This window comes from Microcebus murinus, chromosome 27, assembly GCF_040939455.1.
Source record: "Microcebus murinus isolate Inina chromosome 27, M.murinus_Inina_mat1.0, whole genome shotgun sequence".
Lineage (NCBI taxonomy): Eukaryota > Metazoa > Chordata > Mammalia > Primates > Cheirogaleidae > Microcebus > Microcebus murinus.
The window spans coordinates 3,964,727-3,990,312 of NC_134130.1; the positions used below are offsets into that span (position 1 = coordinate 3,964,727).

At 55.5% G+C, this 25,586-nt stretch overlaps 2 protein-coding genes across 10 annotated transcripts; one reads left to right on the forward strand and one right to left on the reverse strand.

Moving 5' to 3' along the window:
* The first annotated feature begins 42 nt into the window (after nucleotides 1-42).
* KHSRP (KH-type splicing regulatory protein) lies at nucleotides 43-11,757 on the forward strand. 5 transcript variants are annotated; one of them, XM_012761669.3, is made up of 20 exons: nucleotides 43-406; nucleotides 2,122-2,218; nucleotides 2,882-2,920; nucleotides 3,267-3,306; nucleotides 4,220-4,269; nucleotides 4,563-4,634; nucleotides 5,469-5,526; nucleotides 5,804-5,978; nucleotides 6,165-6,263; nucleotides 6,657-6,755; nucleotides 6,845-6,947; nucleotides 7,935-8,035; nucleotides 8,156-8,300; nucleotides 8,386-8,546; nucleotides 8,632-8,741; nucleotides 9,160-9,248; nucleotides 9,303-9,527; nucleotides 9,605-9,682; nucleotides 9,767-9,927; nucleotides 10,949-11,757. In XM_012761669.3, the coding sequence occupies exons 1-20, from the start codon at nucleotides 158-160 to the stop codon at nucleotides 10,955-10,957; spliced, it is 2,160 nt and encodes a 719-aa protein (XP_012617123.1). In that variant the 5' UTR covers nucleotides 43-157; the 3' UTR covers nucleotides 10,958-11,757. The 5 variants fall into 5 exon arrangements, with proteins under 5 accessions (XP_012617123.1, XP_012617121.1, XP_075854406.1 ...); XM_012761667.3 differs by having other exon boundaries at nucleotides 9,767-11,757; XM_075998291.1 differs by having other exon boundaries at nucleotides 9,303-9,452; nucleotides 9,767-11,757.
* Nucleotides 10,982-25,564, reverse strand: LOC105869668 (adenylate kinase isoenzyme 1). 5 transcript variants are annotated; one of them, XM_012761678.3, is made up of 6 exons: nucleotides 25,494-25,564; nucleotides 22,834-23,033; nucleotides 22,160-22,273; nucleotides 13,304-13,424; nucleotides 12,501-12,639; nucleotides 10,982-11,230 (listed from the first exon to the last, which is right to left on the reverse strand). In XM_012761678.3, the coding sequence occupies exons 2-6, from the start codon at nucleotides 22,999-23,001 to the stop codon at nucleotides 11,158-11,160; spliced, it is 615 nt and encodes a 204-aa protein (XP_012617132.1). In that variant the 5' UTR covers nucleotides 23,002-23,033; nucleotides 25,494-25,564; the 3' UTR covers nucleotides 10,982-11,157. The 5 variants fall into 5 exon arrangements, with proteins under 5 accessions (XP_012617132.1, XP_012617130.1, XP_012617131.1 ...); XM_012761676.3 differs by lacking the exon at nucleotides 25,494-25,564 and adding an exon at nucleotides 25,281-25,412; XM_012761677.3 differs by lacking the exon at nucleotides 25,494-25,564 and adding an exon at nucleotides 25,281-25,412 and having other exon boundaries at nucleotides 13,304-13,498.
* Between the last annotated feature and the right edge of the window lie 22 nt (nucleotides 25,565-25,586).

Sequence of the window (25,586 nt, forward strand, 5' to 3'; positions counted from 1 at the left end):
GGGGCGACCCTCTCCCCCCTCATCGTCTTCCCAGCCGCTGGGTTCCCAGAGTGCTCCGCGGCCGTGTGGAGCGAGGCCTTGTTCCCGCGTTGAGCCGCCGCCGCCGCCGCCTCCTCCTCAGCTTCAGCCTCCGCTCCAGGCCCGGCCCCGCCGCGCCATGTCGGACTACAGCACGGGAGGACCCCCGCCCGGGCCGCCACCGCCCGCTGGCGGGGGCGGGGGAGCCGGGGGCGCCGGAGGAGGCCCTCCGCCAGGCCCGCCGGGCGCAGGGGACCGGGGCGGCGGCGGCCCCGGTGGCGGTGGCCCCGGCGGGGGTTCGGCCGGGGGCCCCTCGCAGCCGCCCGGCGGAGGCGGCCCAGGGATCCGCAAGGACGCCTTCGCCGACGCCGTGCAGCGGGCTCGCCAGGTGAGGAGGCCGCGGGCCTGAGGGGCGCGCGCGCGCGCGGGCGGGGGAGGGGGCGGGGGTCACGTGCGCGCGCGCGGGGTCGCTGGGGGGGGCCGGGGCCGTCACGGGGTCACGTGGGCGGGAGACGGGGGCCCGGCCTTCCCGCGGCACCTCGAGTGGGCTCCCCGCTGGTGACCCCCCTGCAGGGGGTAGGGCCGCACCCGGGGTCACTGAGGGCGGCCCCTGGGTGTGCAGGGGTTCCTGGAGTTCGGGGACTCACTTTGGGACCCCCCCAGTTAGGACACGTGAGGGCAGGCTTTGCTTTCCACGTTAGGGCAAAGGGTTATGTTTGACCCCAGCCCAATTCCATTTCTGCCTCTTCCCTAGGAAGAAGGGGCTTTGGGGGGTCGGGAGGGGGAGTCCTTCTCTCGAGTCTGGAAAGTGGATAGGGGACCTTTTTGCGGCCAGGATGGTTGAGCACTTGGGCAAAATGGCCAAGATGGGCATAGGGACTGACTCTTGGATGCTTTGGGTAGCTTCACCCGTTGTCTGTGTCTTTTCGGAAAAGAGGGGAGGGTCCCACCATCCTGTTTTGAGTCGTGGTGACAACAAGGAGGTGTCACGTGCTGGGGTGTCTGATCTCCCCAGCTTTATTCGCTACCTCCCCACGGCCTGGAGGGGTGGGGGCCCACGGAATGGGAGTTCTTTGCCGCCCTTTCAGGAAGCAGACCCGCTGTGGCCTATTGAGTGCTCTTCGGGGCTGTCCCAATGCCTCCGGGCTAGGACTGACTCCTCCCAAGGTGGGAGGTTCCGTTAGGTGAATGCCTGTGTTCCCACCCTGTGTGGTCTCTGCCTTCTTCACTTTGGCGCTGGGTGGGTCCTAAGGTGCATTTGATCTGGTTGTCCATGGAACTGTCTTGATTCTGGGGCAGCTTTAACTGTGGGAGTTGGAGCTGTCATTTGGGGTGAGATAAGGTCCATCTGGGCACCCCAACCGCTTTGGCTCAAGGTAAGCATTAAAAAAATTGAGAAAGGTAGACAGATCCTGAGCTCGGGTTTGGGTTTCTAAACCATAGACAGACTCTAGTCTTAAGTTTGCTGGATTGGAGTTTATTTGAAGTTGTTCTTTATGTGTCTAAAATGTAGCGTGTGTTCCAAAGGGGTCTTTTGTTTTGGTCAAAAGATGATTTCTGATGCCTTGACACAACCTCCTTCCGTCCAGGGTATTCAGTAAATTTATGCAAAGATTTTTGAGAGTGAAGGAGATGAAGGAAAGTTGAACTCTGCAGCATCCCAGAAGACCTGGGGTATAGTCACACACCGTCTGGTTCTCTGTGCTGGGGGCCGCCAGCAGGAGGAAGTGTCTAAAAGCTCTTGCTCCTGTAGATGACCCGAGGATCCTCCCTGGCACCCAAGCACCTGTTCCTTTCACCCTTAGAACCAAGTCACTGGATTACAGCCAGGGCACAGACAATCTAGACACAAATCCTAGCGAAAGGGAAAAGGGGAATTTTGATATTCCCCTTTGATAATTTGTGAGAACATCGAGGCCTTAGGGAAGCACACTGCTTGTAGGATGCCTTAACCAACAGGCTCTTCCCCACGTTGTCGGGGAGCAGCTCCCAGGCCTGACAGCGAGACCTGATGGGTTTCCATAGCCCAGAGATGTGATGAGAAGTTGCCCTGAACACCATGGAGGGTGGTTTGGGTGGTAATTCTTACTACTTTATTTCTAGATCGCAGCCAAAATTGGAGGCGATGCTGCTACAACAGTAAATAACAGCACTCCGGATTTTGGTTTTGGGGGCCAAAAGAGACAATTGGAAGATGGAGGTAACTCACTCCCTCTGCTGCTTTTAGCTTGGGGAAGGAGGGCTGGGGGCAGAAAGAGGAGCTTTTGTTTGAATGTGGTTCAGAGTTCGGGGGGTGGGGGAGGACCGCCGCTGTTTGGTCTTTTAAAACCTCAGCAATCCCAGCTTTGTTCATTCTTTTTGTTCAGTCTGCCATCCTGAGGTATCAGGTGGCGGAGAGGAGGGCAGATTGCTTGTGACTAGGTCGAAGTTGTAAGTTCCCAAGATGATTCCTCTCCTTCTGGGAGGCTAAGGAAAGGTGGGGTGGGTTATTGAGACCTGATGTGAAGTTTGGTGGCCCTGGGGCACACAGCATTGCCAAAGCAGCCATAGAGCAACTCCTGATCAACTCTAGGTCTATCCAGGACTCTGTGTGCCCCGAGGCAGGTCCAACCCTAAATCCAAAGGACCCTGGTGTCACCATCATTGTTCACTTGATATAAAAGGCTTTTTACTTTTAAGCGTTGGTAGATGAGTGAAGTCTGAGTCCCCTCTGGGGTTGTTCTCTTCTGGGCTCCTCTCTCTGCTCTTGTGTTGGGGGTGGGAGAAGAGGGGAGTTGCTTGCCCAGGACATGTGGCACGAGCATCGGGTTTGAGGCAGTGTGGGTGGGTGGGTGCTGCATCTGACATCCTCTCTCTTTGGCAGATCAACCAGAGAGCAAGAAGCTGGCCTCCCAGGGAGACTGTAAGTCCATCGGCTGATGCATGCGGCCGGAGGGCGGCTTCGGGTCTTCAGAGGTTTTTAGGAGCTGGGGGCTAGAAGCACTGAGTAGGCAGCAGCTCTTCTTTATGGGGGCTCCTGGTGTTGGTAATCTGGGCCCATGGGTTTTAGGGATCCCAGGACCCTCTGGAATTGAAGCAGAACTACTCTGTATATGCTTTTGTGGGCAGGGCTTCACAGTGCCCAGCAGGTGCTTAAGCAGGCTTGGGACCACTATGACAAGTGCCAGTTGCCTCTGAGGCAGGCACTGTTGGGGGGCCCAGAGAGAAGGAGCTCAGCCAATCTTTCTTTTGTTTTTTTTTCCCTGCAGCGATCAGTTCTCAGCTTGGACCCATCCATCCTCCCCCGAGGTAAGTCATGGTTTGGACCACACATTGGTTTCTCACCTGTTGGCTGACTCTGGACTCTGGCCTTTCTTAGTGGCTTGGAGGGTGTGGTTCTGCCCGAGGCTGCACTGGTCCAGGGTTTTATCTCCCATCACTGGTTGACCAGGGAGGGAGTACACAGACAGGGTGGGAAGGCTTGGGAGCTGTGTCTGTTCCTCGAGCCTCCTGTCTACAGCGCTGTGGGGAGGAGAGGCCATGGCAGTCCACTGTGCAGACGGAAGGGCGGTCTCTGCATCCTGGTGCTTCCTCCACTGGGCTGGGACTCCCAGATGTACCGACATCCGTCCTCTTAGAAGAGGCTAGGAAGGACCTTGTTTTTCTCCCACATCTTACATGCATGTGCTTGCCTGCTGGGTGTCGGCAGAGCGTAGGGGGCTTTGCCACCCCAGGTGGACTTAGATAAATCTGACATAGGTTGTTTGTCAATGATCACACTTTTTCTTTTTAATGGGTCAGTAGTTTTGTAAAATACAGTAAAAACGATTTACTAGGAAAATAAAATGAAAAGAATACACAGCTATTTTTATTATTACCAGAGTCAACAGACACAAATGGCTCTGTCAGCTTGCTGTAAACGTGTCTGAGTCCTTGCTCTTGCCCTGAGTCAGTGGAACAGCGCTGGGCCATGGGTCACACTGCCCAGCCTGAGCCCTTCATGGCACAGATGGGGAAACTGAGGCCTTGAGGTTTTGTGGCTTATTATGGTCAGACTCTGCTGAGGCCTGTTGGGGTCTTGGTCCTCGAGTTGTAGGAAGCAAGATCTGTAGCCGGAAGTGTCAGGGACCAATGGGCAGGGCCCTGGCTTCAGGAGACCTTCTAGGTCGTCAGTCCTCCTCCTTTCCCACTTGAGACTGACTATTGTTGTCTCTCCTTATAGGACTTCAATGACAGAAGAGTACAGGGTCCCAGACGGCATGGTGGGCCTAAGTGAGTGTGGGTCACCTTGGTAGGGAGGGCCCAATACCGTCCCCTTCCCTCTTAGGGACAGTGTCTTCAAGCCCCTGCCAGCCCAGAAGCCCTGGTCTGAGAGGGACTCCTGTATCCTGCTCTCATTTGTCCCTCTGTCACCCTGTCTGGGCAGGTGGCACAGGGAGCTTGGGATGGCTGCTGCCTTCCTGAATATCTGGGGGCCTGAGGACCCTGCACACAGGGTCTTCTCAGCTCTGGGCTCCCTCAGTCAATTTCTATTTTCTCTTGTTTTTTCTTTCCATTTGACCTAGTCATTGGCAGAGGAGGCGAACAAATCAACAAAATCCAGCAGGATTCTGGCTGCAAAGTACAGATTTCTCCAGGTATGAGAGGACCGGGTACCCGCCGGAATGGAGGTGGGGATTGGGTTGGGCTCTTTGCACTTTTCTTTAGTTCCTTAATTTCTTCTTTAATTACTTACTTTCTGCTGTGACCATATAGGTGGAACACAGGCTGGTGTTTGTAGGTGCTTACTATGCTGGGCTTACTCAGCTAGTACAGCCCCACTACTGGTCCTGTGACTTTTTTTTTTTTTACTTTTTATAGTTGGTGGGGACAGACTGAGGTGGAAGGTCTAGAATTGAGCACAGGGTGTCTCGTTGCAGCCACCATTCTCTGAACAGTGGCAACAGGTCACCGCCTAACTGATATAACCTGCGGGTGGGAATACACAAGGCAGGGGTGGTGGGCTTGCTTGAGGTCAGGCTTGGGTTTCAGTCCCAGTTCTGGCTGTGCATCTGATCTCAGACAAGTTATTTATCTCCTTGAATCTCTGATTCCTGAGCTGCAAAATGCCAACTTGACAGGGGTTTCTGGGCACTTGGTCTCATGTACATGAGAGGTGTTGTCTGTAGAAGAGGCTCCTGTGGTACCCAGTGCTGGTGGGGGTGGCCTGTGTCTTGGGCCTTCTGGAATCTGCCTTGCCCTCCACCTGATCTTTTTCCCTAAAAGTTCCTCCCTACTGCACTTTAAGCTTCCTGACCTTGGCCTTGCATCAGGCAGCCTCCCAGGTGTTCCGGGGGCAGTAAATTGATTTGTTAGGCTGCCGAGTGGCAACAGAAGTGGCTGTGGGTTCCGAAGTGTCCTTGTCTCCAGGGCAGGCCTCTCTGTGCCTGCAGGCCACGGAGTGCACTGACCCTGTCTCCTCTTCTCTCCAGACAGTGGCGGCCTCCCCGAGCGCAGCGTGTCCTTGACAGGAGCCCCAGAATCTGTGCAGTAAGTCCGGGGCTGGACCTCTCGTTGCGATGAGGGAGCAGGCAGAAGCCCTCTCGGTGCCCCTGAAACGGGGAGGTGACTCCCATGCCACGTCCTCGCCTTCTGCCCCTTCCAGAGAGTCGTAGGAACAGGTGGATTCCGTCCCCAGAGTTCTGAGATCTGGGAAACCTTCCAGCCCAGGCCCCAGTGCCTGGCCCCTCGTCATCTCAGATATGCACGTTGGGGCCCTTGGCCAGTGCTCTGTCTCAGATGGAAGGACCCGTTCTTCCCTTGCCAGGAAAGCAAAAATGATGCTGGATGACATCGTGTCTCGGGGCCGTGGGGGCCCCCCAGGACAGTTCCACGACAACGCCAACGGGGGCCAGAACGGCACGATACAGGAGATCATGATCCCCGCAGGGAAGGCTGGCCTGGTCATTGGCAAGGGCGGGGAGACCATCAAGCAGCTGCAGGTGAGGGGGCTCCCGAGCAGCAGCCCCTAGTCCTGGCATTTTCCCTTCCCCTGTCTGCACCCCTGACCCCTGCCGGCTCCCATGCCAGCAGCTTTTATCCTTTTACATGATGCCTACCTCCTGCCTGCACCAGCCCCAGAAGGTTGTGTGAAAACCAAGCACTAACTGTTAACATTGGTTGTAAAGGAACGAGCTGGCGTGAAGATGATTCTAATTCAAGATGGTTCCCAGAACACGAATGTGGACAAGCCTCTCCGGATCATCGGGGACCCTTATAAAGTGCAGGTGAGTGTGCTTGGGGAGTGGGGGTGCGGGGGATTCTGGAGGGACAGGCGGTGGGCAGGGGGACCAGTGACCTGGGGCTGGTCTTGAACTCCTGATCTCAAAGGATCCGCCTGCCTTGGCCTCCCAGAGTTCTGGGATTACAGGCGTGAGCCACCTCCCACTGCCGAGATGATTGGCTTTGAGGTCAGCTCTTACCTTCCGTTTTCTTATCTGGAAAACAGGGCTGCTGTAGATGCCTGCCTGTTAGGATGGCAAAGAGCTCAGCAGGGTGCAGTGTTGGGCGCAGCAAAGATGTGTGGGCCTTTCCTGAGGCCCGCATCCCTATGGGGGCCTGGCAGGCCACTGCGAGGTGGCAGGGCTTGCCCACGGCAACGGGGCCTGTGTGTTTTGCAGCAAGCCTGTGAGATGGTGATGGACATCCTCCGGGAACGCGACCAAGGTGGCTTTGGGGACCGGAATGAGTACGGCTCTCGGATTGGTGGGGGCATAGATGTGAGTGGGGCCCCTGTGGGGGGTGGCTCCTCATGGCCTATGGGCAGTAGAGCTACAGGACGGACCCAGCTGACTGTGTCCCCCCACAGGTGCCGGTGCCCAGGCATTCCGTGGGGGTGGTCATTGGCCGGAGCGGAGAGATGATCAAGAAGATCCAGAACGACGCGGGCGTGCGGATCCAGTTTAAGCAGGGTCGGGGCCCGGACGGCGGTCGGGGTGGGCGGTGTGGCCAGTCTTACCCATGCCACCAACAGCCGGCCCCTGGGAGGCAAACGCTGAGTACTTGGCACCAGGGTCAGCCCATTGGCCTCCTCAGGGTGCCTCCTTCCCAGTTCAGCCGTCGGGCACACCTGTCCTTCACTGTGTGGGACAGCCACGTGACAGCTGCCGACGTGTGGTCTTTCCAGGTCCATATGGACAGCTTTCTTGTTCCCATCCAATCCCCCTCTTCGCTCTCCCCCACCAAACAACCCACCCTGATAGGGCAGCCCGGCAAGCAGCAGGCTGGGTCGGGTCGCTGTCCCTCTGCTCCAGGCTCTGCTGCTCCTCAGGACTGGATTGTTCTGGGGAACTGAGGGGTTAGTTCTGGAGTGCCACATGCTGGAAGAAGCCTCAGCCACCACCCTAGCTTGGCTGTTCGGTTTCCTTCTGGGGACGTGGGCCTGCCCCTGCCCCGATCCTATGTGAGTGGAGTCCAGGGAGAGCAGGCCGAGTATAGATACCACGTCACGTGCTCTGGCCCTGCACAGAGTCTGCTCTGAGGGCGATACTGTGGGGGGCTGGAGGTTGGCTTTTCTTTTTTCTTATTTATTTATTTTTTGAGACAGAGTCTCAGTCTGTTGCCTGGGCTAGAGTGCTGTGGTGCCAGCCTAGCTCACAGGAACCTCAAACTCCTGGGCTCAAGCGATCCTCCTGCCTCAGCCTCCCAAGTAGCTGGGACTACAGGCATATGCCACCATGCCCGGCTAATTTTTTTATATGTATATATTTTTATTCAGCTAGTTTCTATTTTTAGTAGAGATGATGTCCCGCTCTTGCTCAGGCTGGTCTCAAACTCCTGAGCTCAAACGATCATCCCGCCTCAGTCTCCCAGAGTACTAGGATTACAGGGTGAGCCACCATGCCTGGCCTGGCTTTTCTTTTAAATCGGTGTCTCTGCTCTCTTGGTGCTGGCCCCAGATGACGGGACAGGTCCCGACAAGATAGCCCACATAATGGGGCCCCCGGACAGGTGCGAGCACGCGGCCCGGATCATCAACGACCTCCTGCAGAGCCTGCGGGTAGGGCCTCGGGAGGGTGCTGGGGACAGTGGGTGCTGGGAGGAGGCCAGCCCAGCCTACTAGGGGAGCTCCAGGGCCAGCTGGCTTCCTGCACTCACCCTCCACCCTTCTTTCTTGCAGAGTGGTCCTCCAGGTCCTCCTGGGGGTCCTGGCATGCCCCCAGGGGGCCGAGGCCGAGGAAGAGGCCAAGGCAACTGGGGGCCCCCTGGCGGGGAGATGACCTTCTCCATCCCCACTCACAAGTGCGGGCTGGTCATTGGCCGAGGTGAGCGTGGCCCTCTGCCCTGTCGCCCACACCCCACTGGCACCTGGCACCCCTGGCCCTCCCTTCACAGTCTGTGGCTCTGCAGGTGGCGAAAACGTGAAAGCCATAAACCAGCAGACGGGCGCCTTTGTAGAGATCTCCCGGCAGCTGCCGCCCAATGGGGACCCGAACTTCAAATTGTTCATCATCCGGGGCTCACCCCAGCAGATCGACCACGCCAAGCAGCTCATCGAGGAAAAGATCGAGGTGGGCTCGGCGGGGGGCCTTCAGGTGCTTGGGCTACACGCCCTTTGCCTTCCCTGCTCACTCTGTCTGCTGCTCCTCCCTCCAGGGTCCTCTCTGCCCAGTGGGACCAGGCCCAGGGGGCCCAGGCCCTGCCGGCCCGATGGGGCCCTTCAACCCTGGGCCCTTCAACCAGGGGCCACCAGGGGCCCCCCCTCAGTGAGTATTGCTCCCAGCTCCCCGGGCTTTGGTGCGTGGGGGTTGCCATGCAGGCCACGGGGGCAAGAGGCCCCATTTCCAGTGACCCCCAAGAGAAGCCCAGCTGCCCTGCCGGAGCCCCTGCTCACTGGGGCCCAGTCCAGCCTGTTTTTGTATATGCCGTTGGAAAAGGTGCTGTTCTTTCCTACGGTTCACTTCCTGCTGTAAAGCACACCCTCATTCAAAGACAGCATTCTGTCCGTGCATAGTGAGTTTTGGGCCCTTGTGTTTCACGTCCTTGAGCTGACACCGTCTGTGCCCTTTGTGTTGCTGCCTGTGGCGTGCCCTTCCCCAGGCGCCCCGGCCTCTGGCCTGCACCCAGCGCTGGCCCAGCCGGGCGCCACTGCTCACGCATGCCCTCTTCCCTCTCCTTGTGCAGCGCCGGGGGGCCCCCTCCTCACCAGTACCCACCCCAGGGCTGGGGCAACACCTACCCCCAGTGGCAACCGCCTGCGCCTCATGACCCAAGTAAGTGGCGGCCCCCGGGCGAGGGCAGGACCTGGTCCCCACGCCCCCCCTCAGCCCAGACTCACCTTCCTCCCGCAGGCAAAGCGGCTGCCGCGGCCGCAGACCCCAACGCCGCCTGGGCCGCATATTATTCACACTACTACCAGCAGCCCCCGGGCCCTGTACCGGGCCCCGCACCGGCCCCCGCGGCCCCACCGACCCAGGGTGAGCCCCCTCAGCCCCCACCCACCGGCCAGTCGGACTATACGAAGGCATGGGAGGAGTATTACAAAAAGATTGGTGAGTCTGTGGCGTGGCTGGAGGGGGGTTCCGTCCTAACCGAGAGGGCACCCCCTGACCCTTCCCGTGCCCCACAGGCCAGCAGCCCCAGCAGCCCGGAGCGCCCCCGCAGCAGGACTACACGAAGGCCTGGGAGGAGTACTACAAGAAGCAGGGTGAGCAGCCGCCTGCCGTGCAGAGGGGGCCAGGGGCAGGCGGCCCTCACCCACCGCCTCTCACGCTCCCCTGTCCGCCCACAGCACAAGTGGCCACTGGCGGGGGTCCCGGAGCGCCCCCAGGCTCCCAGCCAGACTACAGTGCGGCCTGGGCTGAGTACTACAGACAGCAGGCCGCCTACTACGGACAGACTCCAGGTCCCGGCGGCCCCCAGCCACCTCCCACACAGCAGGGACAGCAGCAGGCAAGTGGGAATTGCCACCCTCCTCCTCCTCCTTTTTCCTTCCAACCCCCGGCCACCGTCCATCCTGCCTTAGTGGGTAGCGCCGGAAATCCCTTCCCCTGCGGGGTGTGCCCTTGATGCCTGCAGCGGGGGCCGTGTGGCCAGAGGTCTCCGGGAGTCCCCACACGCCGCCAGGGGAGCGCACGCTGGGTCCAGAGGTTAAATGAAGAGGCCTCCCTCCGCCAGCTGCTTGTTCCTGTGTCCCGCTGTGTGATGCTGGGGGAGAGCGCGAGACAGACTGGCGGAACTTTGGAACTGCTGGGTAGTCCTGGGGTGGGGCGGGCGGGCGCGCAGCGGCGCCCCGTCGGCTGCCGATCACCCGCAATCTGGCCACTTGGGAAGAAAACGTCTATTTTTTTCCCTTCTCTGCATCACTTTTTTGGTTTTTGTTCTTTTTATTCTTTTATTTTTTAAACCCAAGATCTCTTTTCCCGTGTCCAAGTGACTGTTGCAGGCAGCCTGGCTCCGGCAGGGACGAGGGGCTGGCCGAGGCCCCCGCCCCGCCGGGCTCGGCCTCTGCGCTCGCCTCGTGTCCCGGTCTTGTCTGTGAAGTGGGCATGAAGATCGTTGCCACCTTCCAACCTACCTCACAGGGGTGTTGTGGGGACACCGTGGTCTCTGACACTGTCATGTTGTGATGCGCCGGGAGTCGCCCGCCTTCCTGGAGACAGAGGGCAGCCCAGCCCTGAGTGCGCTTCTCTCTCCCCGCCTCTGCCCTCTGCGGCCCTGCTTCTCTCCTCCTGCTGTCCTGTCCTTCCTCCTCCTCCGTCAGGGAGCAGCGTGTGACTTCAGCCGAGGCCCGAGCTCTTGACTAGACAGTTAACAGACAGCGTCCTTCCAGCCTGAGCCAGAGCCAGCCGCAGTCTGGGAGGGGGCTTCCTGGCCCTGCGCTCGCGGGTGTCCAGCCCCTCCTCTTCCACCGCCCCTAGTGTCCCGCCCTCCCCTCCCGTAGTGACCGATTCCTATCTCTCCCTCTCCGCAGGCTCAATGAATCGAATGAATGTGAACTTCCTCATCTGTGAAAAATCTTTATTTTTTTTTCCATTTTGTTCTGTTTGGGGGCTTTTTTTTTTTTGGTTTTGGTTTGTTTGGCGAGAGAGCGATGGCTGCCGTGGGGGGTGCCGGGGGAGCCCTCCTGCGAGTGGCTCCGGGGCGTGCCGGCCCTCACTCTCTCGCTCATCTGTGTGTGTCTCACATGCTTTTCCTTTCAAAATTGGGATCCTTCACGTTGAGCCAGCCATAAAAGATAGCGAGAACTAAATCTCTGCCAAAAAAACAATTTTTAAAGTTAAAAACACAAAGCAAAACAAAACTTATAAAATTATATATATATATATTAAAAAAAAATCTATACCCCCACCCCCAGTCTTCTCCAAACTGCCTCTCTGAGGATAAAGCAATTCATTTTCTCCCCACTACCCTTGGCCCTTTTCTTGTTTTTAAAATAAACTTTTAAAAAGGAAAAAAAAGTCAACTCTTGCTATTTCTTTTTCTTAGTTAGCGTTGGAACATTCCTTGGACCAGGTGTTGGTATTGCAGGACCCCCCCAGCAGCCGAGCCCCCCTCTCTCCTCCTCTTCCTGCTCCTCCTGCTCCTCCTCCTCCCCCCTGGCTCAGCTTCCCCGCGGCCTGTCCCCCCTCCCAGGACTGGTCTGGTCTGTTGTCTTTTCATCTGTTCAAGAGGATATTGAAACTGAAAACAAAATAAGAACAAAACAAAAAAAAATTGTACGGCAGTTTTTACTTTTTATCGCTCGTTTTTAACTTCACAAATAAATGATAACAAAACCTCCCTGTGTCTGCCGGATGCTGTCTGTCTCTCTCTTTCCCCCCAACTTTCTCCTTATTCTCCGTAAAGTTTTGAAGCAGATGTTTGTTCTTTATCTGTGTTGTTGGTGGGGGGATGCCTGATAATGGTGATTGGAGATTGCGAGCTTTGTGGGGGTTTTTGTAAGAAAACAAATATAAAATAGTTTTCTGCAGGTGCATTGTGCTTTCTTAACTCTTTCATTCCCCCCCTTTTTTGTTAAATAAAATGCTTTTTGTTTAAAAAAAAAAAAAGCTGCGAGCTGGCCGCAGTTGTGTTTGCTGGAGGAACAAGACTCAGCCAGTGAGGTGCGGTGTGGTCCCCGGAGACTGCCCTGCTGCTGCAGGGAGGGGCGGCTGCGCCCAGGAGGGCCCCGGGGACAGGTGTTCCCATGGATTCGGCCGCCACGGCAAGAGCCACGCGCTGCGCCTCATGGGGCGGCCTGGCTCCAGCCTATTTTGCTAAGGTTTGGAGCCCTGAGGTGGGAGGTGGCCTGTGCCAGTGGGAGGTGACAGGCTGGCAGCACCAAGCAGGAGCCACTAACAGCTGCTGCCTCTAGGTGGGGCCGTCCCCGCCCTGGGGGCCTCAGGCAGGTCAGGCACCTGCCCGGGTGGGCATGTCTGGTGGTGGCCTCTGGTCAGCCCGCCTAGTGGGGAAGTGCACCCAGGAAGAGGGAAGCGTTGCTCTGAGGTCACGAGGGGCACTGGCCACCTCGCCAGAGGTCTCACCTCGAGGCCCCGCGCCCCTCTTGGACAGGTTCAGGCGAGGGGCACGGCCGAGCCCCCAGCCCCTCCCGTCTCTCTACAGACTTTCGATGACAGAGCAGCACTTGGCAAAGATGTTCTCTGGTGCTTCTTCTGCCAGGATCTAGGGACGGGGGGCACAGAGGTCAGGTCTGAGTCCTGGGGCAGGGCCATCTCCCTCCCACTCCGACCAGCCTGGGAAGAGCCCGGGCAGGTGAGGTGAGACAGATGGGAAAGGTGGGGAGAGCGCAGTCGGACGTTACTAGCTGCTGTGCAGAGACACGTGGCGGGGACGGGTGTGCGGGGAACTGCCCTCCAACTCCCCCGTGCCCTCCCGAGGGAGCCAAGGCTGGTTCCGGGGCATCGCTGCCACTCAATTGAGCCTCGGCTGGGGCAGGAGAAGGCACATCTCAGGCGTTTACCTTCAGGCGGGCACAAGGACATCACCAAAGTCCTTTCGTCTTCCTAACTGGAAGGTACAGGAGCTGGGTGGGTCACTTTAAGAATGTTAAGCTATCGCTGCGTCCACCTTGAGGATACAGGTGGATTTGAGCGGCACCGACTTGGACCCTTGGCCATGACCTTATGTTCTTTGGGTGGGTTCTAAAATGTCTTTAATTGCCAGCGTTCTGGAGCCAGTCGCTGTGCTTAGACCTTAAACCGTCATCACAACCCCGGGGGGCCGTAGCCTGCGCTGCCCCCCCCCCCCCCCCCCCCCCGGGGGACCCGGGGCTGCTCGGCGACTGGCTCCCTGGGGGCCGGGGGAGCAGCGAGCAGGGAGCACGTACGTTTCGCAGCAGGTTCTTCCGCTGGTAGAAGGTCAGGACGGGCTCGCACAGGGTGTAGTGCGTCTCCAGGCGCCGCTGGATGGCCGGCTCCGCGTCGTCCGCCCGGCGCTCCACCTGGCCCCTGCGCAGCACGCGCCGGACCATGGTCTCCATGGAGCAGTCGAACACCATGACGGCGTCGGGGGCCCGGCCCACCTAGGCGCCCAAGCAAGGGGCCGTGAGGACGGGCTGGGCGCGCCGGCCCTCACGCCCCAGCTGCCCCAGAGACAAAGGCCGGCCGTCGGGGCCATCACACAGGCAGGTAAAGCAGCCTCGGGCCTCCCTGGCCTGTTCTGTTGTGTTTGTTTGAGTTTTGCAGATTTATCTTCCGGAGAGGCAGCACAGGCCGCTTGCAGCCACACCACATGCACGCACGCACACACAGGCACGCACGCGCGTGCACACACGCACACACAGGCACGCACGCACACACAGGCACGCACGCGCGTGCACACGCACACACAGGCACGCACGCGTGTGCACGCCACGCACACACAGGAAGGAGGGAAGCGGGGCCTCGCTGGCCCCAGGCACACCCTCCTCGCATTTCCCTCGGCAGCTCTGTCCCGTGTGCAGGGTACCAGCAAGCGCTCCCGATGTTCTTCCCCACCTTTTTATGCAAACGGGAAAGACACTGCCCTCCCCGTGACTTCATTCACTTAGCGGAGTTCCAGATGGTTCCACGTTGGCATGTAAGGCGTTTCCTGATCATTTTTGTTGTTGTTTTTGAGACATAGTCTCACTGTCTGCCAGGCTGGAGTGACGTGGCGTCGTCATAGCTCACTGCAGCCTCCAACTCCTGGACTCAGGTGATCCTCCTGCCTCAGCCTCCCAAGTGGCTGGGACTACAGGTGTGCACCGCCACACAGGCTAATTTTTCTATTTTTAGTAGAAATGGGGTTTCACCCTTGCTCAGGCTGTATATATTTCTTTCTCTTTTTCTTCTTTTTTTTTTTTTTTTTGAGACAGAGTCTCACTCTGTTACCCGGGCTAGAGTGCTGCGGGGTCAGCCTCGCTCACAGCAACCTCCAACTCCTAGGCTCAAGCAATCCTCCTGCCTGGGCCTCCCGAGTAGCTGGGACTACAGGCATGCGCCACCATGCCCGGCTAATTTTTTCTATATATTTTTACTTGGCCTATTAATTTCTTTGTATTTTTAGTAGAGACGGGGTCTCGCTCTTGCTCAGGCTGGTCTCGAACTCCTGACCTTGAGCGATCCTCCTGCTTCAGCCTTCCAGAGTGCTAGGATTACAGGTGTGAGCCACTGTGCCCAGCCATGCTGTATATATTTCTATTTAACCCAGCAATTCTACTCCTAAGAATCTACCGAAAGGATACTAGCAAAAAGATGAAATGAGTGTGGCATTGTCTGTCGTGGCAAACGATTGGAAACAACTTCCTGTCCGTAGCAGGTCAGCTGAATGCACAATCGTGCAACCACAAGATAGAATACTATGCCGGTGTAAAAAGGAAGAAGATCTCTTTTTTTTTTTTTTTTGAGACAGAGTCTCACTTTGTTGCCCAGGCTAGAGTGAGTGCCGTGGCATCAGCCTGGCTCACAGCAACCTCAAACTCCTGGACTCAAGCAATCCTCCTGCCTCAGCCTCCCGAGTAGCTGGGACTACAGGCATGCGCCACCATGCCCGGCTAATTTTTTGTATATATATTTTTAGTTGGTCAATTAATTTCTTTCTATTTTTGAGACGGGGTCTTGCTCAGGCTGGTTTCAAACTCCTGACCTTGAGCAATCCGCCCGCCTCGGCCTCCCAGAGTGCTAGGATTACAGGTGTGAGCCACCGCGCCCGGCCTAAAAAGGAAGATCTCTTAATGTGAAATCTTCAGGATCTATCGTAAAGTAAAAAAAAAAAAAGTGAAGAATTGTATATATAGAATGCAAAGGAGAAACACGCACATGCACACACCTACTTTGTATTTACAGAAAGAAACAGGAGGCCGGGCACGGTGGCTCACGCCTGTAATCCTAGCACTCTGGGAGGCCGAGGCAGGAGGATCTCTTGAGCTCTGGAGTTCAAGACCAGACTGAGCAAGACCAAGACCACACCTCTACTAAAAATAGAAAAATTAGCCAGGCGTGGTGGCATGTGCCTGTAGTCCCAGCTACTCGGGAGGCTGAGAGGCAGGAGGATAGCTGGAGCCCAGGAGTTGGAGGCTGCAGTGACCTATGATGACACCACTGCAGTCCAGCCTGGACAACACAGCAAGACTCTGTCTCAAAAAAAAAAAAAAAGAAAAGAAAAGAAAGGCTGGGCAGATGGCTCACACCTGTAATCCTAGCATTCTGGGAGGCCGAGGCAGGCAGATAGCTAAAGGTCAGGAGTTCAAAACCAGCCTGAGCAAGAACGAGACACCCGTCTCTACTAAAAATAGAAAGAAATTAATTGGCCAACTAAAAATATATAGAAAAAATCAGCCGGGCATGGTGGCGCATGCCTGTAGTCCTGGCTACTAGGGAGGCTGAGGCAAGAGGATCGCTTAAGCCCAGGAGTTGGAGGTTGCTGTGAGCTAGGCTGATGCCACTGCACTCTAGCCTGGGCAACAGAGTGAGACTCTGTCTCAAAAAAAAAAAAAAAGAATGAAAAGAAAAGAAAGAAACAGCAGAAGGACAAACCAAGAACTCATGAAAACGGCTGCCTATGGGGGAAGGAGGGCGCAAGCCGGGGTGGGAGTGGCAGAGATAGAAACAAGATCTCTCTGGATGTACCTTTCTATGTGGCTTTGACTTTGGAATCATGAAATAATTTACCAGTTCAAAAATTAAATTTAGAAAAGCAATCCCTAAACATTGAAAAACAAACCGAAAGAAATGGCCCAACCGTGTGTCAATTTCATTACATAACCACACAGAGAGAATAATCATTTCAAGCGACCCAGTATTTGCACAGTGCGTCCATGGAGGGAGAGCCCGCCCTCTACGTCCGTCCGTGGGCTCCACATCCACGGAGTCAACCAACCGAGGATTGAAAATATTCAAGGGGGGGGGAATTTCCATCTGTATTGAACAAGTACAGATTCTTTTTCCTTGTCATTATTCCCTAAACAATACAGTGTAACAAGTATTTACATTGTATTACATCTTATAAGTAACTTAGAGATGATTTCCTGCTGTGTAGGTCATATGCAAACACGACCCCCGTTTTATATCAGAGACTTGAGCAGAGCATTCGTGGACTGTGGCACGCAACGGAAGGCCTGGAGCCAATCGCCCCCAGATATGGCGGGACAACGGTTTATTTATTTATTTATTTTTCTGAGACAGAGTCTCACTCTGTTGCCCTGGCTAGAGTGCCGTGGCGTCATCATAGCTCACTGCAGCCTCCAACTCCTGGGCTCAAGTGATCCTCCTGCCTGAGCCTCCCAAGTAGCTGGGACTACAAGCATGCGCCATAACGCCTGGCTAATTTTTCTTATTTTGGTAGAGACACGGATCTCACTCTTGCCCAGGCTGATCTCGAACTCCTGACCTCAAGCGATCCTCCCACCTCGGTCTTCCAGAGTGCTGGGATTACAGGCACCAGCCAAGGTGCCCGGCCAGACAGTTGGATTTTATGTAAGGAGAACGAGAGCTGCAAAGAAATCTTAACTTCCTTCAATAGTTTCATTTTTTTTTTAATTTCTTTTTACATTTTAAAAATTGACACATAATAACTATACATGTTTATGGGCTACATAGTGATGTTTCAATACATACAAAGTAGTTCTATTCTTAGCAGTTAATACGGGTACATTGTTTTGAAACTACTGTGTAGCTACTCACCATGCAAATGAGTATGTTAATGGTATTAGGAACTGAAATGTTTAGGGAAAGAGAAAAGATAGGCAAAAACACTAAATGTTACATGCGAACTGGAAATATCAGGATAAAACTGTGACCTTTTTTTCCTCTCCTTTCAAGAATATATGTTTCCAGCCGGGAGCAGTGGCTCACGCCTGTAATCCTAGTACTCTGGGAGGCCGAGGCGGGCGGATTGCTCCAGGTCAGGAGTTTGAAACCAGCCTGAGCAAGAGCGAGACCCCGTCTCTACTATAAAATAGAAAGAAAAATTGGCCAACTAATATATATAGAAAAAATTAGCCAGACATGGTGACGCATGCCTGTAGTCCCAGCTATTCAAGAGGCTGAGGTGGGAGGATCGCTTGAGCCCAGGAGTTGGAGGCTGCAGAGAGCTATGATGACGCCACTGCACTCCAGCCTGGGCAACAGAGTGAGATTCTGTCTCAAAAAAAAAAAAAAATGGTATCGAGGAATTAATGTTAATCATCTCAGACGTGGTGACAGCATAATGGTTGGGTGAGGAAATGCCCAGAACCGGATCTGGGATGTGCTTTAAAATACATAACTGGCAATTGCAATGACGAGAGGTTTGGGCAAAGATACAGCTCGTGTGGCCAAACCATGATGGTGGTTTGGCCTTGGCATCTGGGCTTGAACTTATGTGCATATGTCTGAAATAGTTTCATCACAAACATACAAACGGTTTCTTTGCCAGCTTTTTTTTTTGAGACAGAGTCTCACTCTGTCGCTTGGGCTAGAGTGAGTGCCGTGACATCAGCCTAGCTCACAGCAACCTCACACTCCTGGACTGAAGCGATCCTCCTGCCTCAGCCTCCCGAGTAGCTGGGACTACAGGCATGCGCCACCATGCCCAGCTAATTTTTCTATTTTTAGTAGAGACGGGGGTCTCACTCTTGCTCAGGCTGGTCTCGAACTCCTGACCTCAAGCGATCCTCCCGCCTCAGCCTCGCAGAGTGCTGGGATTACAGGCGTGAGCCACCGCGCCCGGCCGCTTGTGGGCTTTTCCACTCCGGGAACAGCGTGCACACACACTGGCCACAAACACTTCCCTCTCCTGGCGAGGGCAGCGATGGTGACGTGGTGTCTTTGGTCTCTCCCATGCCTCCTGGGCAGAGTCACTGGTTGATTCAGTCTGTGTCCCCACATCTGCATTCGGCCAGTGTTTAAGACTTGGAATTCCATCAACTTCCTTTTTCTACTTAACTTTTTTTTTTAAAGACAATGATATCACTGTGGTCAATAGAACGTCAATGTCACCTGCGAGGGAGGTAACTGTAAAAACATTAATAAATACACACCAATGTCAACTTCCTGATTTTGATGTTGGACCAGGTCAGGACATCCCCGTCGTGGGAGCTGGGCAAAGGGTGCATAGGGCCTCTCTGCTATCTCTGCAACTTCTTGGGAGTCTATCATTAATAAAGAGTTTTTAAAAATACATAAGTAGGCAGGGCCTGGTGGCTCACACCTGTAATCCTACCTAGCTCTCTGGGAGGCTGAGGCAGGAGGATGGCTCAAGGTCAGGAGTTCGAAACCAGCCTGAGCAAGAGTGAAACCCTGTCTCTACTAAAAAGAGAAAGAAATTAATTGGCCAACTAAAAAAGAAAGAAATTAATTGGCCAACTAATATATATAGAAAAAATTAGCCAGGCATGGTGGCACATGCCTGTAGTCCCAGCTACTCGGGAGGCTGAGGCAGGAGGATCGCTTGAGCCCAGGAGTTGGAGGTTGCTGTGAGCTAGGCTGACGCCACGGCACTCTAGCTTGGGCAACAGAGCGAGACTCTGTCTCAAAATAAATAAATATATAAATAAACAAACAAACATAAATATTGGCTGGATATGGCGGCTTACATCTGTATTGCAGCACTTTGGGAGGCTGAGGTGGGAGATCACTTGAGGCCCAGAGTTCCAGACCAGCCTGGGCAACATAGCAAGATACCATCTCTACAAAAAATTATAAACAAACTGAGTATGGTGGTGCATGCCTGTAGTCCCAGCTACTCAGGAGGCTGAGGCAGGAGGATTGCTTGAGCCCAGGAGTTGGAGGCTACCGTGAGCTATGATGATGTACTCCATGTACTCTACCCAGGCTGACAGATTAAGACTCTGTCTCACAAAACAAAAAGACAACACCCTCAAATCCTCTTTTATCCCACACTGCAGGTGGCACTTTGGGAAACACCAACCCAGACACATGACCTCTGTCCCTGGGTGTTTTGGGGACTGTGCCCGGATGCTCCCACATAGTCCAACCTAATTATAATAATTGGAGCTGCACATGCATCCCCTGGGCATGTCCTCCCCACTGTCCCGCGAGCGGGAGTGGAGCGAGTGGCTTCTGGGGGGCAGGAGGGTTCATTCGACGTACACTTACGCACGGCCACCACGGGCCATGCCAGGCTCCCCATATAAGCAGCCTTGGGCCTCGGCCCCTTGGAGCTGCCATTCTCACGGCAGATGTGACTGAAGCAATGGTAGAGACATGCGAACTGCCACCAGAACACGCTCACCCCGCCCCAGTCACAGAGATGCTTCTAGTTTTTCTGTCCACGTTGGCAAAAGAGAAAACAGAGGCTCCAAGAGTTCAGTTGTTCTCGTGGGCTGCAGGATACGGCAGGAAGTGGCCAAGTGGGATTAGAACCCCTGGCCCCAAAAACCCTTAACCTGGCAGCGCTAGAGCCCACGGGGCAGGAGGCAACCTAAGGAAACCTTTCATCTTTGGGGCTCAGTTTCCCCGTCTGTAAAATAGGGGTGACGGCTCTGGGGATGCCAGGCAACTCAGAACCTCTGGGCAGATGCTAAGGCGGAGGCCACCACCAACTCAAATGCCTGCAGGGGGGAGCCTGGCAAGGGGGGGAAGGTACACCCCTTCCGTGGTCTCCCGGTGAAGAGGTGACAATCGGGGCTGCCTGGACTTCAGTCCTGCCTCTGCCACCTCAGTGGTGGGTGTGACCCTGGACAAGCCGCCCCATCCCGCTGCGAAAGATCAGGGTGCTAACGGGCGCTGGCGCCTGGAACGTTCGGGAAGATGAGTTCATCCGTGCAGAGTGCTGGGAGCGGCGCTGGGCTGGGTGAAAGCTCAGGGAGCATTCACGCTGCTGTTGCCATGGGGACGTGCAGGCCCCGCGTTGCCAAGTCAGTCGGTTTTCAAGAGGAGCTGCGGGTTTTGATGTGGGAGCGCCCCATTGTTGAGTGCTGGCCGAGAATGCAAAAAAGGAACCGCGAAAGGCTGCGCGGGCCAGACCCAGCGAGCCGGTGGCCGACCAAACGGGGGTCGGGGTTTGCGGCCTCTGCTCCGAGACTTTGCGGCCACCTGTCGGAATCCTTCAGTTGGGCACCTGCTGTCGGCCAGGCCAGGCCTGGGGCTGAGGCCGGCAGAGGGACGGATTGGCCTTTGCCCGCCAGGAACTCCCAGTCCAGGAGAGGGCGCCCGAGAGTCGCTCTGCTTTCCTTTTTTTTTTTTCCCCCCCCCTGTATATTCAGACAGAATTCTTTTCTTTTTTTCCTGGTTTTGTTTTGTTTTTGTTTTTTTTGAGACAGAGTCTCTATCACCCAGGCTACAGTATAGTGCGGAACTCCTGGGCTCAAGTGATCCTCCTGCCTCAGCCTCCTGAGTAGCTGGGACCACAGGCACATGCCACCATGCCTGGCTAGTTGTTTTTTTTTTTTTTTTTTTAGAGAGATGGGGTCTTGCTACATTGCCCAGGCTGGTCTTGAACTCCTGACCACAAGCGATCCTCCCACCTTGGCCTCCCAGCCCTGGGCCACTTGTTCTTTAACCTCATCACAATGAGCCGGACAGAATGGCTCCTGTGGAGGTGTGGGCAAAGGGCAGGGCTCTGTCCTCTGCCCGTGGGGACTGCTGCCCCAGCCCCCATGACCTCTGATTCTGTCAAAGTGCCAGGACTTCTTTGAAAGGGATTTTAGCTGGGATCCAGCAAGTCCCAGAAAAGCCTAGAAGGCCTACCGGCCAGTTTCTCTTTTCCTGCTTAACCATTTCTAAACAGAATCAAAGTGATCCTCCCATCCCCCACAGGTGCACAGCGTCATCGCTGTTTGGGTGCTTGCCGAGACCTTTCAAAGAGTCCGCACTGATGTGTAAAAATAACCTGGGCTGGATGCAGTGGCTCATGCCTGTAATCCCAGCACTTTGGGAGGCTGAGGTGGGAGAATTGCTTGAGCCAAGGAGTTCAAGATCAGCCTAAGCAACATAGTGAGACCCCATCTCTACATAAATAGAAAAATTAGCCGGGCTTGGTGGTGGTGGCGGCGCCTGTACTCCCAGCTACTCGGGAGGCTGAGGCAGGAGGATCACTCGAGGCCAGGAGTTGGAGGCTGCAGTGAGCTAGGCTGACGCCACTGCAGTGCAGCCTGGGCGACAGAGCAAGACCCTGTCTGTAAAAATACAAATAAAATAAAAATAAAAAACCTGAAGAAATTCAAATTCACTCCAACTTGCCCAGTGCCACCTCCTCCCCCTCCACTCAGCGCTGCAGTGTCCCCATGTCACCACCTGGACCACATGACCTGAAATAGCCCACTCCTGTCCCTCCAGATCGCCATTCTGTTTGTGGTGTTCACTGCCCTTAACCACGACCAGAAACATCTATGTTGAGAGCAGGGACTGTGTCTGTCTTGGGACCTCTGTACCCCCAGCCCCAAGGACAAGGCTTGTCTTAAGAACTACTCGGAGATTTGGCAGGAGGGTGTCGAATAAACACATGAATGAATAACTACATTCATTCATTCATTGGGAGGAGGCTGAGCCCACCTGCTACTCAGTGGGCAAAGGATTCATCCACCAGGTGGCAGGAACCAGGCAGAAAGATACTGAAATAACCTCCTCCTTGCTCTTAGAGAGCTTGCTAGTGTCTTTCCTGGGTTCTAGAAGCTTCCAAGACCCTGACTGTCCCTTGATAACAGAACACTCCAGGAGGCTCAGCCCCTCTGGTCTCCAGCTGGGGAGGGACACACACGCACACACACTTTGGGGCCACTCACGATGCGCTCAAACTCCTGGGCCTGCTTCAGCTCCCGGGGGAAGCCGTCGATGAGGAAGCCCCGGCTCTCCGGGTGGGACAGCATGTTGTCACTGACCATATCTAAGACGATACCCTGGGGAGGAAGGAGGTGGATTCAGCGCCCGAGGGCCTGTCTCTTTCCCCGCCCCTCACCCTGGGGCGTCCAGTTTCTACAAGGGTCACCATAGCAAGCTCTGGTCCTCAGGTGAACATGAGGTGACAATGTCCTACTTAGTGCCCTGGATTCTGGGTCTGCCCTGATGCCCTAGGGAGACCACTGCTGAGGACTGGGTGGGTGTCGGCCAGATGCCGGGCCTGCTGGGTGTCATTTCCCTCAGTGTGTGAGGTGCTGGGCTCCCCTGCATGTCACAGGCCAGGAAGCGGCTTTGGAAGGGGCCAGTGACAGTCGCAGAGTCACAAAGGGAGTAAACACTTGCTGATTGTATCGGGTGATTCTTAAGTGCCAGGTGTTCTGCTAAAAACACTGGATGGGGTGATGTCATCCCAACCTCTCTATGGCCTTTTGATGTGGTCTCCCCATTTTACAGACAAGAAAATAGAGGCTCGGCGTGGCAAAGCGGTGGCCAAGCCAGAAGCTGAGGCTCGTTCCAATGTACCCTCTTCCTCCCTCTCCCCGGGCCCGTGAGCTCTCACCGTGGGCACCAGGAGCCCCTGCCGCATGAGGTCGTGGATCTGCCGGCCCCGCTGGGTGCCTCTTTGGGCCTCCTGCCGCAGTAGCTGGCCCAGCCCCACGTGGCAGAGGCCGTACTTGGTGGCCATATACTTGCACTGCGTCCCTTTGCCACAGCCTGGGCCGCCCATCACGAAGATGATCAGGGGGGACTTGAGGATGTCTGCGGTGCGGGGAAGAGGGAGGGGATGGGTTAGCGCCTGGGGTGTGCGGGGGCAGCGGCCCCGACGTGAATGTGTCCACAGGTTAGTTAGTAGAGCGTGTCCTTGAGTGACACTGGACGCAGGTCTCTTGGCATACCCCCTGTTGCCCTAGGCTGGCCTGTGTGAGCACGTGTCTGTGCTCAAGGGTGTAGCCAGGCATGTTGTGAGGACGGGCTGCTGTGGGTTGCGGTGGATGAAGATGCGAACTTGAACCGGCAGGCCCCTTTGCACTTGGCATCTCCCTGGAGCATCGCAGAGACTCTGTTATCCCATTTTACAGTTGAAGAAAACGAGGCTCATCCCATCCCCCCATCCCCTGCCTTCACTCTGTCCCAGCCAGCCCCAGGGTTCCTCTTTTGGATCCTTTTTTTTTTTTTTTTTGAGACAGTCTCACTTTGTTGCCCAGGCTAGAGTGCCATGGCGTCAGCCTCACTCACAGCAACCTCAAACTCCTGGGCTCAAGCAATCCTGCTGCCTCAGCCTCCCGAGTAGCTGAGACTACAGGCATGCACCACCATGCCCGGCTAATTTTTTCTATATATATTAGTTGGCCAATTAATTTCTTTCTATGTACAGTAGAGATGGGGTCTCGCTCTTGCTCAGGCTGGCTTCGAACTCCTGACCTCGAGCAATCCGCCAGCCTTGGCCTCCCAGAGTGCTAGGATTACAGGCTTGAGCCACCGCGCCCGGCCTTAAATGCCTTTAAAATGCTGACGTTTCAACCTCCCCTTCAGAAGAACAGCCACAGCTTGTCTGAGGTTCATTCCCCCCCCCCCCCCCCCCCCCCCGCACATCCTCAAAATCTTGGCTTAAGAAACTTCCATTGGCCGGGCGCGGTGGCTCACGCCTGTCATCCCAGCACTCTGGGAGGCCGAGGCGGGAGGATCGATCAAGGTCAGGAGTTCGAAACCAGCCTGAGCAAGAGGGAGACCCCGTCTCTACTATAAATAGAAAGAAATTAATTGGCCAACTAATATATATAGAAAAATTAGCCGGACATGGTGGCGCATGCCTGTAGTCCCAGCTACTTGGGAGGCTGAGGCAGAAGGATCGCTTGAGCCCAGGAGTTGGAGGTTGCTGTGAGCTAGGCTGACGCCACGGCACTCACTCTAGGCTGGGCAACAAAGCGAGACTCTGTCTCAAAAAAAAAGAAACTTCCATTGATTGAGATTTTTGCCTCAGTCATTTATTTGGGTTGACAATTCCTCTGGTCACACCTCAGCCATCAATCCTTTTCTAAGCTGCATCTAAAGAACCTCATTTCTTCCACAGCAATGGCCACAGTCAGTCCTGATTTCCTGTTTCCTTGTTCTTGGTGGTTGCCCCCGCCCACAGTGTACCTCATGAGGGCAGGGACTATTTCTGTCACGCTCACCCTGTATTCCCAGTAGTTGGCACAGTTCCACAGTTCCTACTCGTAGTGGATGAGGAATAAATGAATGTCCAAGGCTACCAGACACATCTATAGAGTCTGGGTTTTTTTTTTGTTTGTTTTTTTTTTTTGCCAGAGTCTCACTCTGTTGCCCAGGCTAGAGGGCCATGGTGTCAGCCTACTCCTGGGCTCAAGCAATCCTCCTGCCTTGGCCTCCCGAGTAGCTGGGACTACAGGCATGCGCCACAATGCCCAGCTAATTTTTTTTATATATTTATGGTTGGCCAATTAACTTTCTGTTTTTAGTAGAGACGGGGGTCTCCTTCTTGCTCAGGCTGGTCTCGAACTCCTGACCTTGAAGGATCCTCCCGCCTCGGCCTCCCAGAGTGCTAGGATTACAGGAGTGAGCAACCGCGCCCGGCAACGGAGTCTGTTGTTGATAGTCCAATTTTTGTGCCTTGCTTCCCTCCTTTGCTTAGCCAACTCCTATGCATCCCTCAGGGCCCAGCTGAAACCTCCTTTCTTCCCTGAGCTCTCAGAGCCGGCTGTGCTGCTTCTGTTCCCTCCTGAGTTCTAGATTCCCATGTTATGAGTCTGTCTCCTCCACCTCGCTGTGCCCTCCAAGAGGACAGGGAGCTGGTTGGACAGATTCTCTCCTTGGGGGGCCCAGAACCCAGCATGTGCGGGCGGGAGCATTTCCGGGAGGGATCGAAGGGCTGAATCGTGAGCATGCGCAGTTGTGTTACTGCCATGATGGGGGGCCTGCTCCTCCCTCCCTGTTCTCGACGGCCTCCTTCCCTCTTCCCCCAGTACCCCAGCCACCCCGCCATGTTACCCTTCTCCTTCGGCCTCAGAGGCCTGCCCGTCTGGGGTAGCTTGGACCTGCACAGACCCATCCCGCCGGCAGCCCCTGGGGTGGTCCCGCCCCATCCCCACCCAGGCCCTGACCCCTCCTGGCTCAGCTCCACGTCACAAAGGACCCTGCCCCGATCACTTTGCGGGATGATAGGGTCCCCTCCCACTCCTAGAGCAGGGTGAGGACACGAACCCCAAACATGCTCAGGAGGAGAAAGAGTTCGACCCCACAGAGTAGGCCTTGGTTGCTATGGTGATGGAGCCTCCTTGGACTCACTTCCGGGGG